The following is an 18,024-nucleotide window of genomic DNA, read 5'->3' as shown; positions in this document are numbered from 1 at the left end:
ACAGTTCGGTGGGTAAATAGGACATATATAGAAGCTCAAGATCCCATTGACACCCCTTTACTATGAAAATCTCATATTTTGAAACTGCCGCTGAAAAGGGGCGAATCTCAACAAAGCTGGAAGTTGACGTCAACCTCCCAAAAACCGGAACCTTTGTCAGCCCATGGGTGTATGAAGAGAACGGTCACGCCCCAACATTTACATAGGCTACACAACTGACCTGAGATCAGGTAGTCTTCTGAATCTAGCTAGGTCACGCAGATCTCTGCTATTCCATTACAAAATTCACTTCTGAAACTTTTTTATGCGAGAAATCAACTATGTAAAGCTCAAATATGGGCCGCTTTACGAAAATGGATGGCTAATTGCAAATTTTGTCCGACCGTGTGTCGGAGTTCAACGCCGGTGCTGCCTGTGTAGCTGCCTCGCCACCCGGCCTGCCTGCCTTCCTTCACAGACCCCGGCCTGCTGTGAGGTACTTGGAGCTGCGTATACAACATCTAGCTAAAGATCTTATAAAGCTAACAACGGTGTCCGATTTCAAGTTAATGAATATTTGTGAATTTCAGAGGAATTCTAAGAGGAGGCTAGCTAGCTCTCATTGATAGAGCTACATCCAGCAGCAGGCTCTATCAATGAGACTCGCGGACAAGCGGCGTTTATTTCCCCAATCGTTTGTTTAAATAACTCAACACATTATAATTACACACATTAAAAGATTAACTGAAACCTGTGGTAAGAGATTGCTGGCGTAACAAGCTCGCTGACCGCGCTCTCACTCACACACACCTGGCATTTAGCTAGCAGGAAGAGGGGAGTTGCAGGCCCTGGAGCTCTGTCAGGGCAGGGGCATTTGGTTGTCATTAGCCCAAGAGACGGTGACTTTGCGCGGGTATGGAGTGCTGTGGGCTGCCAGCTCCAAGTACCTCACAGCAGGCCGGGGTCTGTGAAGGAAGGCAGACCGGGCGGCGAGGCAGCAACACAGGCAGCACCGGCGCTGAACTCCGACACACAGTCGGACAAAATTTGCAATTAGCCATCCATTTTCGTAAAGCAGCCCATATTTGAGCTTTACATAGCTGATTTCTCGCATAAAAAAGTTTCAGAAGTGAATTTTGTAATGGAATAGCCCGATAAACAATGTATAACTTTGCAGTGTCTGAAATATGAGACCTGCTGCCGAGTCTCCCATGTGTTTCTATGTAGTTTGCTCAAACCAATCAGCACGTAGCTCATTCGGAATATTAATGAGCATACCATATTTGGAAGAAAAGCTCTTGTTCCAAATAGAGCCATATTCACAGGGTAGTTAAGGGCCTAATAAAATAGCATTCGGGCAATTTTCAGCCCAACCAATGTTACATACCCCATTAGGAGACCTTAAGGAACAGTGTAAAATACCCTATATAATCATTCTATCACCCCTTTAATATACATCATCATTTAAATGTAGAGTTTTACAGAGTGGCATCATTTGTAAAAGACTAGAAAAGAAGACATGATGATGTATCCAGGGTCCCTGGATGGATTAGGATCCTTTCCCTCGAACAAGCCGAAGTAGATGACAGTGTTGGATTCAAATTCGCTCATGTTCAGCTGAAAGAGGACAGAAACAGAAAAGGATCGACACACTCAGTAAATAATACAGACATCACATCGGTGGCTCCTTTAAAGCCACCATGTGAAGACTTTGATAGCAACAAAAGAGACGCTGTCAACAGCAATGCATGCTCCCCAAACACATTTTCATGTTTCTGGCCATCTGATGAAAGTCCAATATTTAGTCCTCTCTTAGCTCAGTTTTGGTCTCCACCAACTCCCAAGTAAAATAACCAGCTTTTTAGCTGCTACATACTCCACTATGTTCACCAGCTGGTCGCTAACTGTGTCTGTCTGCTGTTTGGTACTGAGCCGTTTGTGTAGATTAGAGCTGAAGATCTTTGCCCGAACCCGATGGGTTCGGTCTTAATTTCTATCATTTTACAAGGGCTCGGGCCGGGCTCGGGCTTGCGCCGGGCTCGGGCTTGTGCTCCGGGTTGCGCAGTAAATGAGCGGTCAGATGATGCGTTTCAATTAGCGTGAAAATGGATGCTGAGGAGGTGAAACGGAAGCTGGCCTCTGGCGATTACGTTTTGTTTGCACTGGCAAAGAAAGCAAAGTCGGAGGTGTGGAAAACTTTTGACCATGTGCACACTGAGAATGAGACAGTGTATAAATGACTCATTCTTCACAAAAGGCAAAAGAGCTGTGTGCGTGCGCACATTTGAACAATGTCGGGCTGTAAACGGGTTTGGGCTTTTAAAAAGCTGTCAATCAAAATGTACTTGTCAGGCTCCGGACGAATTCTGTCGGGCTCGGGGCTTGTCGGGCCTAACTTTTAAGGCCCGATTACAGCTCAAGTATAGATCAGTTTTAGAGCCAAAACGTTAAGTATCAGGCCATAAAACCACAACAATAAGCTGAAAGGCACCAAAATCTCTGTAGAGTTGAGGGGAACTGCAGCTTAAACAACAGCTATTGTAGATTAAATGAAAATGTCTGAGATTGATAATACAATTAGGATCAAATTATAAAGTGTGGGGTCGTAGGGCCGTACCTGTTTGGTGATATCGGTCCTCCAGGGGTCGACCTGTAGTCCATCACACCAGCCTCCACGCCCGTACAGCCACGTGCCGGCTTCGTTTGGTACCGCGCCATCTTTCACCCGCAGAGTGCAGCCCAGAGGTGTTCCTGATGGTTCCCCACCATGACCCCAAAAAGGATATGAAAAAAGAACAATCAGTGCACAAAATACTATTTAATCAATCAATCACTCAATGTCAAGTCCTCAGGCCAATTTATCAATTAGTTGATGAAGAGAACAGTAATTGACAAAAACTTAACCAAGCCACTATTTGTTCCAGCTTCTTAAATGTGAGCATTTTTTCAAATCTGTTTTATATCATCGTAAAAGGGAATATATTTTGCTTTTTGAACAGTTGGTTAAAAACAAGAACAGGCGAGGCCATCAACATGTGCGACATTTTACATAATTCATGATTAAGTAAAGGTTCAGCTTGTCACTTGAACATTAAATAGCCAAAACAAATTGTTTAACTGTCTTGCAAATTTACTATTAATGTATGTTTTAAGGTGATGGACATTAGTTTATTGATCAACATACTAACAGCAACTTACTAACAGAGATTTTACTTTTTTAGTTTTAAAGTTCATTCTTGATCTTGGACAAAATTATCTCACTTCAATGCTGAATACTTTCAGTTATACAAATGTTTATATTTAAAATTTTCTGAACACTTTAAGGACTGCTCCTTCATATTGACTCAACGTTATAGCCACATGGATGAGAAGCCCCTTAAAAAGGTCCGAAAACTGGATATTTGAACATCAAATATTTAATTACAAGTGGGCACACTCCATCTGCTGATGAAGATGGTGTGATATGATCAAAAGCTCCACAACAGCTACTAAAAAATGGACCTTGAAGTAGTAAATGTTCCTTCACACATTTCTCACCTGCAGAATCAAATGTGAGTGTGTTGTTGAAAACTTTGTTGATCAAGAAGTTGTGGGAGGTGATGCAAAATTCTCCGCAATGTTTGTCATCGTAGCCGTGGGCCGTGATGACGGCGTACAGCTCCACCTGAGAACAGACACGCAGCTGCTGAGATGAGACAAGAAGCTCTTTAAATGATTAGTGATCGCCATCAGAGCCATTACCTTTTTGGTAGATGCCGGGACGGAGACTTTAGTTGGCTGGTATCTCATGTTGTAGTTTTTGTCGAAAGTTCCCCCGCTGTACAGTGACATCACTTTGAAAGGGCGGAGCTTCTCTACACTGTGATCTGCAACACACAAGACTTTGTAGCTCATGAAAATGTTTGCGTAGTAATTACTTGACAAAGGTACAGTTCATAAAATTTAAAGTATATGGCTGCACGTCTTGAAAAAAAAACTGGTATCTGTCCTCTAATCATGCCCGACAGGCTCCTGTTTACTCCCCGAAATATTCTTTGTGTCATAATTACACAGACTGTATTTGTTCCTGTAAGGAAGCTGAGTATTTCCTTTGCTGCGAGTGTCATTTTGATCCAGATATCTTCCAGTAAGTATTTACAGACGGACTGCTCCTTCCTGCAGAGAGATTTCTGCTCCCTGCTTTTGAAAGATCCTCCAGTGAGAGAAAAAGGACAGAAAATGTTCTGGGATCACATTATTTCAGTCACAGCTCTCCGTTCTCACAGTGGGAGAGTTCAGATCTGAGCATGAAATTGTTGTGAATTTGGTGTTTTTAAAATAAAATAAAAAATAAAAACACAGCTGGTGTTTGCTGAGACAACAAGGGTGCTATAAACAATATTGTGATGCACATAGTTAGAGCTCCATGTCCTAGCTGCTAAAATGCTGTTTATCAAAGCACAATGATGACGTCTGTTAAACACTGCAGTGCTGTGGTTGATGACATGATATTATACTAAGTTTTGTTCATGCAATTGAATGTATACTAATTTAACAATAGAGTTATTCTATATAGAGTTATAGTTTGTTCAGTCTGTTTGTGTCGCTGGCTCCGATGCTGCTGCCCCAGCAGATGGCAGAGGAGAACAGAGTGCTGGCCACAACGGACTGGTAGAACATCTCCAACATTCTTTTTTTTTTTTTTTTGATTATTTTTTGGGGCTTTTTATGGCCTTTAATCAACAGGAAAGCTTGAAGACAGGAAAGGGGAGAGAGAGGAGGGACAACATGCAGCAAAGGGCCACGGGTCGGATTCGAACCCGGGCCTCTGCCAAGGCCTCAGCCTACATGGGGCGCACACTCTACTGGGTGAGCTAGAGGTCGCCCCAGAACATCTCCAATATTCTGCTGCACACATTGAAGGATCTTGATTTTCCAGTTAAGCCTGTTGTCGATGTTGACACCCAGGTATCTGTACTCCTCAACCATGTCCACATCTCCACCCATAATGCAAAGGGGCTGCAGAGCACCTTCATCACATGGGATGTGAGAGCCACTGGGCGGTAGCCATTGAGGCCAGATGGAGTCGACGTCTTGGGGATCGGGACAAGGCAGGACTTCTTCCACAGCAGCGGCACCCTCTGCAGGCTCAACAAATAGCTAACTGGCGCAGGTCTTCAGGACCGTGGGGCTGATGCCGTCCGGGCCGGCAGCCTTGCGCTGGTGAAGCCTATCCAGCTGTCTCCTCACCTGGCCAGGTGTGATTATGTACACATGGATGTACAGACAATTATCACTGGATTACTAAAATACTGAAGAAAACAAAAAAATGTGAAGAATCACAGACATGTTCTGGTTCTTTGTTCTTTGACTTTGAACCGGCTCTGTGGATGTTTATTTGTGACGTACATCGGAGATAATGATAGCCTTGGGAAGTTTGAGTCACACCGAATCTTGAAATATGTGTATCATTTGCGGCAATCAGAACTAAGTGTGTTAAAGTACTTTAATTGCCTCAATGAGCTGTGTCACCGACGCTGCTGCTGACCGTGTTGATAAGCGAGCCAAATCAGTGCGTCAAACTGCAATAACTCACTAGCCCTTGTTTTCAGGTCACTGGCATACACCCGTCTCTTTCACCTAAATCTTTCATGAAATATCTCTCGCTCACTCTCTCTCTCTCTCTGAAAGAGACAGGATAAGTAGGGAAAACTGTGGTAATTGTGCCTATATGTGGCTATGTGTGTGCGCGTGTCTCTCTTTACATGTGCCTGATCGCGCATCTCGCTGTGAGAAGTCAAGACAGCCAAAATCACCATAAACCCATAGGTGTTTTATTTTGAAAAGTTTTATTTTTGTAAAGTATCTGGCTGCACTGTGGTCTTCCTGTATGTGATTACCTGCCTGGCTTGACACAATCGCTCGCGGTGCGACCCAGACGCGATATTACCATTGACACGATATATATATATATATATATAAGGATATTACGAATCCCACTATGGCCATGCCAAGACCCGCCCTTTAATAGCATTCACACACTACTATTGGCCAGGCGTCCATGCTTAGATGTACAGGTCCTATCCCCTGACCAAGGTGAAATGCCTAACCCCAACCAATCGAGCTGCTTCGTAGGGCGGGTCTTGGCGTGGCCATAGTAGTGATGTGACAACCGGCTCTTTTACGCGAGTCGGTTCAACCGGACGGTTGTTGGTTGGCGAACCGAGTCTATAGATTCGGTCAACGGTTCATGTGCCTGCGGCTGCGGCATCCGGCTACTCCCGGTCTCGGCAGTAGCCGGGTGCCCGCCCGGTCTGCTCGTGACAGCCTGTAACATTCACTTCTCTAACATTTAACTTAACATAACTAAGATAACATGTGTATTTGTATGTGATGCACTTCCCAATCAATAATGTGTGAATTTCCGAACACAATCACCTAAGATGCATCAGAAACGAGGCTTGGTTAATCACTCAAACTTGCCGAGAACCGATAGACAAACCGTTTGCTTATATACTCGAGCGGTTGTTAACGGTTACATCGGTCGACTCCGGCAGTGCAGACTCGGCAGTAGCCGGGTGCCGCGGTCTCTACTCTCTTAACAACTCTTTCGGTCCAATGAATCGTGCTGCTCGAGGTAGCCCATTTCCTGATTGATTCTACCACCACTCCAGTGGAGGCGCTAATGAGGTAAAAAACAGGAGTGAGTCGGTTCATTGACGTATGGCACTCGATTCTCCCGGCTCAGTGACACAAATCGGGTTAATAACCGGCTCTTCGGTCAGTTCGTCATCACTAGGCCATAGTGGGATTCGTAATTTTGCGAAGCTACGCGCAACGGACAGATTGGGTAACATGGGCGCCGAAATAAAAACAGCTGCGATACGCGACACTTAAGCGCCTGGTGTGTTTTCACTGTTAAGCAGATATGCCTCACTATACTACCTGATCAGTACACCCACAAACATCATGATAGGTTTCACAGTTGTCAAATGTAGGTTCAGTGTTACGACAGTTTATACCTGTCCGGTTGCGGACACTGAATCTCAGGTTAAGGGAGACAATCCACGGCATCGCCCAGGGGACCGTCTTCATGGTGAGGGTGCATTTGTTGCTGTCCAGCAGAGGGATCAGAGGGGACACGTCCGTCAGCCAGCGCCCAGTACCTCTGCCAAAATAACACACACAGAGTACAGTCATATCACACATATCAGATAAAACAGGATTCTCACAGAAAAACTAAATATAAGCTGCAGTGATACGGTTGAAATCAAAATTCATCATCATAAGAAGAATATTTTTTTGTTCCAGATGTGTTCGTTTTCAATACACATAGTGAAATGTGCCAAAACATTTCTCTTGGTGTAGTTATATGTGGTGATTACATCAGACAAAACACATGTAAAACTAAATCTTTTAATCTTTGGTCTCTAATTTTGATAGTTTTTAATGTTCGAATTTGATCAGAATCATTTTGACAACAATATTTTGTAAAACAATATCACAAAAAAAAGGTTAATCACAATACAATTCAATTGAAAGTCAGTTAACCAGAATAGTGATTTGTTGCCCAGCCTGACCAGGAAGTCAAGAGTAAGTTAATGCTATATAGGTTAATATCAGGGTTTCTGCAAGTCAAATTTAAGACTTGTTAAGACCTTTATAAGACCATTATGAATGCAATTTAAGACCTTTATCACAACATCAACTAAGCCCTAAATTCAGTTTTCCAAGCCAAGTATCGTTAAACTTGCACTTCCCCAAAGCTGAAAAATAAAATCTGTTTTATGCCTGTGGTACAATCTGAAAGAGAGCCAATAAAAACAAAAGCTGAATGGCTGCAATATAATTTGTATGTTGGTGTTGATGTACAGCGGATTATATTTAGACTAGCGAAACAACTACACCATGGAATTAAAAAAAAAGAGAATTAGATGTAGCGTTGCATGGACGTAGAAAAATTAAGACCTGTTTAAAATTATTTAAGACCTAGAACAATTCAATTCACTTTTATTTATAGTATCAAATCATAACAAGAGTTATCTCAGGACACTTTACAGATAGAGCAGGTCTAGACCACACTCTATAATTTACAAAGACCCAACAGTTCCAGTAATTCCCCCAAGAACAAGCATTTAGTGCGACAGTGGCGAGGAAAAACTCCTTTTAGGAAAAAACCTCGGGTGGGGAGAAAAACTTCCTTTTAGGGAGAAACCTTGGACAGACCCAGGCTCTTGGCAGTGTCTGACGGTGCCGGTTGGGGGTGTGATGAACAATGGCAATAATAGTCACAATAAAGATAATGGAACAATGACCAGAAATAATAGTTGTAGTAGTTCCTGGCATAGCAGGACACTGCAGGGCGTTACAGGATGTAGCAGGGCACAGCAGAGCATAGCAGGATGTAGCAGGACACTGCAGGGCGTTACAGGATGTAGCAGGGCACAGCAGAGCATAGCAGGATGTAGCAGGGCACTGCAGAGCGTAGCGGGGTGTAACAGGGCATAGCAGGGCATGGAGCAGGACCACCGGGAAAGCTGCAACCATGATTTAGGTGCCACCCTAGTCCAAGGAAACATCCTGGGCAAAAGAAACACATAAGGACTCCGGGGAATAATCTCCCCAGAGGTAAGTTAGTAACAAGCATTTCTGGGACAAGAATGCACACAGATGGAAAGAGAGAGAAGAGAGAAACTCAGTGTGTCAAAGGATGTCCCCCGGCAGTCTAAAACTATAACAGCATAACTAAGAGAGACAGGTTAAGGAGAGAGCTTTGTAGATCAGAAAAATAATTTTAAATTCAAACATGGATTTTACAGGAAGCCAATGCAGAGAAGCTAATACAGGAGAAATATGATCTCTTTTTTAAATTCTTGTCAGAACACGCGCTGCAGCATTCTGGATCAGCTGGAGAGTCTTAAGGGACTTATTTGGGCAACTTGATAGTAAGGAATTACAGTAGTCTAGCCTAGAAGTAACGAATGCATGGACTAGTTTTTCAGCATCGTTTTGAGATAGGATGTGCCTAATTTTGTCAATGTTACGAAGATGAAAAAAGGCTGTTCTTGAGGTTTGTTTTAAGTGGTCGTTGAAGGATATATCCTGATCAAAAATAACTCCTAGATTTCTGACAGTAGTGCCAGGGCCAGGGCAATACAATCCAGAGTAGCTATGTCTTTAGATAATGAGGTTCGGAGGTGTTTAGGGCCCAGCACAATAACTTCAGTTTTGTTTGAGTTTAACATCAGAAAATTGTAGGTCATCCAGGATTTTATATCTTTAATAATGCATGCTTGAAGTTTAGCTAACTGACTGGTTTCGTCCGGCTTGATTGACAAGTATAATTGGGTGTCATCCGCATAACAGTGAAAGTTAATTGAGTGTTTCCTAATAATACTGCCTAGAGGAAGCATATATAGGGAGAATAGAATTGGTCCAAGCACTGAGCCTTGTGAAACGCCATGGCTAACTTTAGCGCACCAGGAGGATTTATCGTTAACATTAACAAATTGAGATCGATCAGAAAAATAGGACTTAAACCAGCTTAGTGCGATTCCTTTAATGGGAACTAAATGTTCCAATCTTTGTAACAGGATGGTATGGTCAATAGTGTCGAATGCAGCACTAAGATCTAATAAGACAAGTACGGAGACAAGTCCTTTGTCTGAAGCAGTTAGAAGGTCGTTAGTAATTTTCACCAGTGCCGTTTCTGTGCTATGATGCATTCTAAATCCTGACCGAAAGTCTTCAAATAAACTATTGCTGTGTAGAAAATCACATAACTGATTAATGACTACCTTCTCAAGGATCTTGGAGAGAAAGGGAAGGTTAGATATAGGTCTATAGTTGGCTAAGACCTCAAGATCGAGGGTGGGTTTTTCAGAAGAGGTTTTATCACAGCTAATTTAAATGACTGTGGTACATAACCTGTTAATAAAGATATATTGATCATATCTAGTAATGAAGTGTTAACCACGGGTAACGCTTCTTTAAGTAATCTCTTTGGGATGGGGTCTAAGAGACACAATACTTCAGCAAATTTAAGACTTTTTAAAGGGCAACTATTATATAGCATTTTCGGGATTATACTTGCATCTTAACATTGATTACATGTTTTAATAAAAAATAAAAAAATTAAAAAAATACCATTTTTCTCATACTGCCCATGGCTGCTGTACCTGGATTCACCCTTTGTATGAAATGCAACACATGGCAGCCCAGATGACATTGTTTACTGCCGTTAGCCATGTAGCTACTATAGTTAGCAGTGGACACTTAATAGAATATAGCAGCAAATAAAGGCTTTTAAACCAGATACTACATAAACAGAACATTTTTCAGGAGTAATGTAACCCAGAATTAGGGAGAATTTAATGACACTGCAGCCAAGGGGACATATTTTACTTCTGTTAGCATATAGTTACATGCGACAATGTTAGAACCACAGTGGCTTAAAAAACGACAACACTCCAGTCCTGCCTACTTGGAGCAGATGACCAATCATAGAAGGCCGGCTTAGAGTTGTGTAACACTTAGCCGAGAGTAGAAACTGTTGCAAATCTGAACGTTTTAGCTCACAGGGATTTTTTTTTTACCTCATTATTTGAATTTATTTGTTTTGGCCACGTTTAACATGAAAATCCAACATTATAACATTGTAGATATGACAGAAAACACGGAAAAAAATATGTCCACTTTAAGACCCCGCGGAAACCCTGAATATGCTGTGCTGAAGTGTTTGTCAATCGAAAGTAGCAAAACAGATTCAATATAGCTCTCAGGTTTTCCTTTTATTATTTTTTAACGCCGAAAATTTAGATAGATTACCATTTTTCAGAATTTTGAAAGACCCACAGACAGAACACTATACATGTATTTATTCCACAAATACTGTGGATTATTTATAGTAATTATTATGATCATCTTTTGTATCAACCTGATCTCACAGAATTCCGTGAACTGAACACGGCCCCTTTAGTTAAGGAAAAGGTCGTGGGTGGGCTTACGGTTCCGTGACACGCGGGAAGAACGGGATGGTTGGGTTCAGGAAAAGAAGAAAGCGACTTTAGGAAATGTGACATGCGGGACACGAACCCCAGTTTCCTAGGGGAAAGTCCTGTGTTTGACCCATCCACCACCCCAACCAACCTCCTTACGCAGAATTTCGGCCTTGCATACTACTCGCTACCGTAGTCGCTCTTAATGCTACGTCATTGACTTTACATCTTCTCATTGACTTTACATTGGCATTGTTTTCCATGGTGGCCACACGGAATTTTCACACATTCCGTGCCACCACCACGTAATGAGCTGTTAACAGTTCGTGATCATTTCACGGAATTCTGTGTCACATGATCAACATCGTACCTGCGGAAGGCAGTGATCCAGCGGCCCAGCTCCGTGTTGCAATATGAACCGAGAGGATCACAGCAGACAAACAGCTGAACTGTGTGATCCCAGTGAGCGCAGGACGAGTCTCTCCTGCCAGGACACGACAGGGACGCATCCAGCTCCAGCATGTCGAAGGCTGACAGGGCTGCAGAGAGACATAGTGTGCAAATGTTAGTATCGTTAAAATGTTAAGAGTTCCCCTCGTGCTGCAGTTCACACTGATGCTCTAATGCAAAATCCCTTCACCTCTGCACGCTAATGTTGTTATTCAGAACAGGGTTAGCTGTTTTCAGTGGTCTCTAATGGATGCTTTGGATAGAAATGTTCCATAAAATAGATTGCATCATCAAGGTTAGACCTCAATCTGTTTGCTAGTCCTCTCATACCTCAGCTACACAGTAAGAGTCTGTAAAACCTGCAATAAACTTTCTTTGCACATTTATAGTTTTCCTACTATTGAACACAATCAGACATTGTCTTAATGCATTGCCCTCGCCATTATCAATGGCACCAATCACCCTCTATATCCACCCTTTACATTGCTGCCATCTGGCCGCAGATACAGGACTTTGAGGTGTAGGAGGACTCGCATTGGCAGAAGTTTTGTCGCTTCTGCCATAGCACTGCTGAACAAACTATCTCGCTGACTTTGTATAAATCTGGTGTCGTCGTCGTAAATGTGGTTTTTATGTGTCTATATACAGTATCTGTCTTTATGTTATCTGTTGATGTATTTGTCCGTGTATATTGCCATGTGCATGAAACAGACTGTGAAAATAAAAATCTCCCTCATGGGACAATCTCCATCTTATCCTATCTATCTATCTATCTATCTATCTATCTATCTATCTATCTGTCTGTCCATCTATAGAAGAATAACATCAGTCACACATATGAAGTTACCTAAAGGCAGGTCGACCGTGGCCACCGCTCCTTTCTCCCCCTGCATTTGGACTTTGTCAAAAACAGAAACAACCTTTGCAGGACTTTGAAGTTTGGTCTGCAGATCCGCATAGAAATCAAACCTGGAGACAGAAACAGATGCAAAACATAGTTTTCACACATGTTAACTGTAGGGCTGCCCCCTCTTAGTTGGTAAGTTGACTAATCGTTTTTTTTGGTCTTAGTCGACTGAGATTTCTTTAGTCGATTAGTCATTTTTAAACTTTTCATGCTGAATGACTTATTTCAAATAAACGTATGAGCACATCTCTGGTAAACACAAGGTTTAAAGTGGTGCTTTTGAAAGATTCTTTGTGAAGTAACTCAGTTTTACAGATCTGTTTATTAAATCTACTAATCGATTAGTGGACAAAATCGTGTGAGTGTTAGTCAACTAAAAATGTCTTTAATCGAGGACAGCGCCAGTAAACTGTTATAATGACTCTGTGGAGAGGGTGTTATGATGACAATACACATCAAATTCAAATGTCAAAAACAGTATGCCTACATTTCAGATTGTGAAGAAAAAAAAAAGATACATTTCTTGTAGGAATGATCAATTTAACCCTTGTGTTGTCCTTCGGGTCCCAGTGACCCGAAGGACAACACAAGGATTATGTACTTCCATTTACTTTGTTGAGAATTGCTCTCTAAACAAGGGTTAATACAGCACCTTAGTTCTTGTTTGTACAGCATTTTGGTCAGCTTAAACTGTGTTTAAATGTGTTCTAGAAATAAACTTTACTTACTTACTTTAAAAGAAACCGGTTTTAGAGAGCAATTCTCAACAAAGTAAACGGAAGTACATAACCTTGTGTTGTCCTTCGGGTCACTGGGACCCGAAGGACAACACAAGGGTTAAGGATTCTTCCAAGACATTTAAACTAAAATTGGTGTTGCAATCCTCAAATTTTTGTACAGTTTAGGATCATCTTTGTATACACTTCCTAGTTTACCAAACTGATTATTAAGCTCGATATTAAGAGACATTTCCCCTCAGAGACTACTCTCCCACCATCTATTATTCTGATAAGTCAAGTAAATAGATAAAAAATAGAATGAACTCTTCTGCAGAGTCTCTTCAACCATTTAGACCTTCATTTGTGTGCTTACCACTGTGCCTGCCAGTTGATGAAGCTGAACGACGGGTAAAGAAGCCAGCCAGTCTCAGCCAGCGCCCCCTGATGGTCGATACTGATGAAGAAGTTTGGGGCCGGGGTGTGTTGGAAGGAGACATACACCAGCTGTCCCAACCTACAATACAAATTCAGAAGTAGCATACCACAATGATGAATGATACAGTATGGTACAGAATAACAAAATAAAAAAACTAACAGGGATTTTAGTGAGCTTACATTAACACATAATTACACTTTTACAGTTAGATTCTCTGTTCTTAAGAGACATGGAACGATGAACTTCAGGAGATAACATTTCCCCCCCCCGAAGAGCTTATAAAATATTTTGGAAACATCATTTAAAGTTGAGACCAGACCAGGTGAGCAGCTTCAGTAGAGAAGAAGTAAACAGACTTTAGAGAATAGTTACTTTAACATTCAAAGTGTTCAGTTAATCTGTGTACAAGGATGTTAACCATCAAAATGAAATGGGTTTTAATCCTCCAGGTCAGCGTGTCTTACTCGAGTGCCTGAGCGACCGAACCCTCCAGATGCACCATGGCAGCGGGGATGTCCAACGCTGTGTCGCACTCATCCCCGTCACAGTTCATGTCCTGGATCGGGTTACCGGGGAAAGCGTAGACAAGGACACCGGATGCATTGGATTTGGCCATGTTCTGCACCTGGAGGGTTTGGATTGATGATTGATTATATGAAAGCCAATACTTCCTGTGTGTTTAAAAACAAAGTTTTGAGGGAATCGTGGCCGGCTATAAAGAAGAAAAAGGATCATATATTGTTAATTAATTGTCATTAATGGGCCTGTATGTGACATAGGAAGGGGAGCCAAATCTATATGGCTTGTTGAATCCCATGTTTTCTGATCTACTGTAGGAAGCCCACACAACACTGACTGGGTCATCTTATTATTGTTTGTGGGTTGGTAGTCACTCCAGATACCCAAATGTTTCTGCACAAGCACAAAGTGAGTTATGTTTGAGTGATATGTCCCCTTTAATGTGCATGCTTTGAAACAAATAAGCAGAAAATAATTATGTATGTATGTAAGTATGTATATGTTGTGTAATTCAATATATAAACTCTCCAAACAGTCCCTGCTGGATATTTCTTTGCTGATCGTCAAAGACCTTTTACGATCTGGAGGTAACAACCTGAGCAACAAGCTCATCACCATTAACATTAACATTAACAGACCTTGGTGAAGAAAGAGCAGTTGCCCTCAGACACCCAGACCACAGCTCCCGCCACCTTGGGCCAAGGTTCACACCCATCACCTGCATCGATCAGCTGATACGACTTCTGATCCCAGCGCGTCATCAGCCAATCATACCTGGCATCTAGTCTCTTGATGATTATAGGCATGTTCCACCCTGGGAGGACAGAAAAAGAGGACAGTGCTCACTTGCTGCTGTTTTAGGAAACCGTTTGTATTCATCTCTCAAATCTTTAAAAAACACAAAAACTACTGAATAAAACTGATTGTATCATTACACCCTGAAATTCTGGGAACCAATCGAAATGTTAATGACGGTTTATTTGATTTCATTTCTTTATAAAAAGGACAACGCACATTAATCAACATTTCAGTAAATGTGCCAGTTTTAGCCAGCTGGTTCATTCTTTCAAATGCAGTCTTTGGCGAGAGGTTTTGAAACCAAATAGTTGATGGTTAAAAATAAAGTTTAGTAAACCGACACCCAAATGCACACCTTCGAGCCATCAACCCTTCAACCTGTGATGCTGATGTTTATTTGCTTGAAGGTGCCCTGCCATACAAAACGGTTTTTGTGTGGTTTTGTATGTTAGGTCCATATGTGTTTGTGTTATGTTGTGAATGTGAAAATGAACTGCTACCTCCTTTGTCAGCTCTAGCCACTGAAAAGAAATAAGCAGAGAAATCAGGCCATTTACAAAAGCTGGTCAGTCTGGCATCATATTGCCTGAGCTCATTACTATTCATTAGCTCGCCCAGTTGGGCTGGGTAAAGGATTCTGACAGCCAGACTCTCATTGGCTAGCTGTTAGCCAATCAGAATCAAACAGCTTAGCTTGTTGAATATTAATGAGAACTGGCAGAAATCGAGCTGAGTCTTCCTGTAGGCTTTCTATACCACGCTAGAATGGCTTGAAACAAGGTAACCAAGGATTTTTTTCCACAAAAAATGTCACAGAGTCCATGGTAGAACTTCAGACATTACCACAAAGTAATAAAATACGTGTGGCAGGGCACCTTTAAGAGCAAAGACAAACATGCAGGGTTTAAGCTGTAGTATAAGTTCACACAGCCTGTTTTTTGTTTGTAAAGATATACAGCAAAAAGTCAGCAAAAAGCAAAAAAAAGAACTTAAAGTTTTGTCAAGTTATTGTGGGCATAAAAAAAGACCATAGCTAGTGATTTGGGGAAAAAAAGACAAACGTACACTGTAGTTGGAGTAATTGGGATGCTGAGATGATGAGAAAATGTGTCTCATGCAGATTAAATATTACTAGATCTACCAGTATACTGTATTTAATAGCGATAGTAGTATTACTTTACACATTTTACTGATAAAAGACATTCCAATAATCCCAACAATCAGTGAAAGAATCAGACCCATTAGGGCCGTGAAGAGACGGGGCTCTTACCCTTGGATTTGAAAACAGCATGGGAGAAGACACAGCCACGCCCCATGCAGCGCCAGTAGTAAAGCACATTGGGGATCCAGTTACCCAGAGCAAAGATCGGCACCGGAGAGAAGTGCAGCCTGGACAGAACCTCCTTATTACTGCAGAAACATGCAGGAGGTTAAATGTGGTTTTCAAAGACATGAGAGCGTAGAACTGATGTTAAGCATTATGGTTTTATTTATTTAGACTGTCAAATGATGATACTCCGCCTTCTGCAGTATAATGAGTCACCAAAAAGCCTACATTCTTAAAATAATGTAAAACATATTTTATAAATAATAAGTTAACTGCTTTGCCAGTTTTTAATTAACATATGTATTCTATTTATTTATTTTTAGAATAATAATCATTTATGTATAGTATGTGCGTGTTTATTTATTGACTTTATTTTTATATGTAATTAATTTTTTCTTCTATTATTATTGTTACATAATTGTTACAGTTAATGTTTTTTACCGTTATTCATTACCACAATATTAGATCATTATCACTCTATATCAATTTATTTAAGTTGATGTATGATTGTTTAAAATTAACCTTTTTTCTATGAGTACATTTGAGGGTATCTGTATTTTTCTTTTCCTTAAAGGCCCCATGGCATGAAAATTTCACTTTATGAGGTTTTTTAACATTAATATGCCTGCCTGGGTATCCTGCTCTGCCTTTGAGAAAATGAAAGCTCAGATGGGCCGATCTGGAATCTTCTCCTTATGAGGTCATAAGGAGCAAGGTTACCTCCCTTTTCTCTGCTTTGCCCACCCAGAGAATTTGGCCCGCCCATGAGAGAGAGACATCATGGCTTTGAAAGGAGCAAAGTGGCAGTTGGTCAAGGCCACACCCACACCCTCCACCTTCCCCCCCCCTCTCTCCTCCTCAATAGCTACAGACACAGATATGGCACATACTAAGGAAAGCTCATTGTGAGACTGGCCATTACAAACACTGCAACACAGGTTTTTCATATCAAGCGAGTATTTGTATACAGACACCTGTCGTGGGCGACCCGCTGCAGCTGGTCCCTCATCCACAGAGCATCACTGAGCGCAGAGTCGTCCAGGGACAGAAAGAGCACCTGGGTACTGTTGGGCAGCTCCTCCAGCAGGCTGGTCAGGGACGACTCCGAGCTCCACATGCACTCCAGAAACGCTGACTTGTTGGAGAAGGCGTGGATGATGAGAGGTCCCCGCAGAGCACCGGGCTGGTAGGAGAACTCCCCATCCAGAGTCAGGACAGTAAACGCGGACGCGGGGTCTCCTGGCTCCGGCCCGTCCGGCGAGGAGTCTTTACTGGATCTCAGGCTTATCGCGTTGTCTCGGGACTCACAGGCCGCCCCATCTTCGATCAGTTTCACTTTCCCTGCAGCTTCACTTTTGTGAGCTGTCACAACAACAACAACAACAAACCACAACACCGAGGACTTTGAAGGCAGCAAAGCCATGTCCCTGCTCACGGCGAGTGACCCTTGAACTTAAAAGCCAAGTCTGAGCATTTCTTTTTCTTTCTTTTATCGGAGTTTAAAAGGTCCAACAGCTACCAACTCTCTCAAAAGGCGTTTTGACGTACTTCCTAATTTCATCTCAATACTTTTGAGTTGGAGATGGAGGCGGGTCGTGCTGCTGTCTACGGCGGCCCCACGTGGACAGACCGAGCGGTTGACAGCTCGAAAACAGGATTTCTGTTGGTCGACAAATTGATCCGGATTATTCAAATTTGGGATAAACTACAGCACGCTGACGTTTAATGCCACAACTAAATATATTGTGTTAAGAGGTGGCAGGAAATCATTATCATTTATTTATAACACTGTATCTATGTTCAACATAGATACATACAGATGATCATTTAGCAACTCAACGTGAACTAAATGACAATTTCTCACGACACTTGAGGATTCTTTGCCTAAATGAATAATAACTCAATCTGATTTT

At 41.9% G+C, this 18,024-nt stretch overlaps 1 protein-coding gene across 1 annotated transcript; it reads right to left on the bottom strand.

Annotated features, from left to right (window-relative positions):
• Window positions 1-1,358: 1,358 nt before the first annotated feature.
• On the bottom strand, window positions 1,359-17,694 carry si:dkey-256h2.1 (uncharacterized protein LOC337520 homolog). The gene is made up of 12 exons (XM_039805380.1): window positions 17,086-17,694; window positions 16,055-16,194; window positions 14,625-14,800; window positions 13,932-14,092; window positions 13,405-13,545; window positions 12,253-12,374; window positions 11,326-11,494; window positions 6,981-7,126; window positions 3,721-3,845; window positions 3,517-3,643; window positions 2,597-2,730; window positions 1,359-1,596 (listed from the first exon to the last, which is right to left on the bottom strand). Exons 1-12 carry the CDS (start codon window positions 17,532-17,534, stop codon window positions 1,471-1,473), a joined length of 2,016 nt encoding a protein of 671 aa, XP_039661314.1. The 5' UTR covers window positions 17,535-17,694; the 3' UTR covers window positions 1,359-1,470.
• Window positions 17,695-18,024: the final 330 nt, after the last annotated feature.

The sequence above is a fragment of the Perca fluviatilis genome, chromosome 7 (genome assembly GCF_010015445.1).
Source record: "Perca fluviatilis chromosome 7, GENO_Pfluv_1.0, whole genome shotgun sequence".
In the NCBI taxonomy this organism is placed as follows: domain Eukaryota; kingdom Metazoa; phylum Chordata; class Actinopteri; order Perciformes; family Percidae; genus Perca; species Perca fluviatilis.
Note: the sequence above shows the minus strand (reverse complement) of the source record. Positions and strands in the feature narration are given on the sequence as shown.

Excerpts from the sequence above, each read along its gene's own strand:
- si:dkey-256h2.1 (XM_039805380.1), bottom strand. The coding sequence starts at position 17,534 with ATGGCTTTGCTGCCTTCAAAGTCCTCGGTGTTGTGGTTTGTTGTTGTT. Across the intron at positions 13,546-13,931 it reads TCGGTCGCTCAGGCACTCGA|GTTGGGACAGCTGGTGTATG; the intron begins GTAAGACACGCT and ends TTTGTATTGTAG. Across the intron at positions 3,644-3,720 it reads TCCCGGCATCTACCAAAAAG|GTGGAGCTGTACGCCGTCAT; the intron begins GTAATGGCTCTG and ends GTCTGTTCTCAG.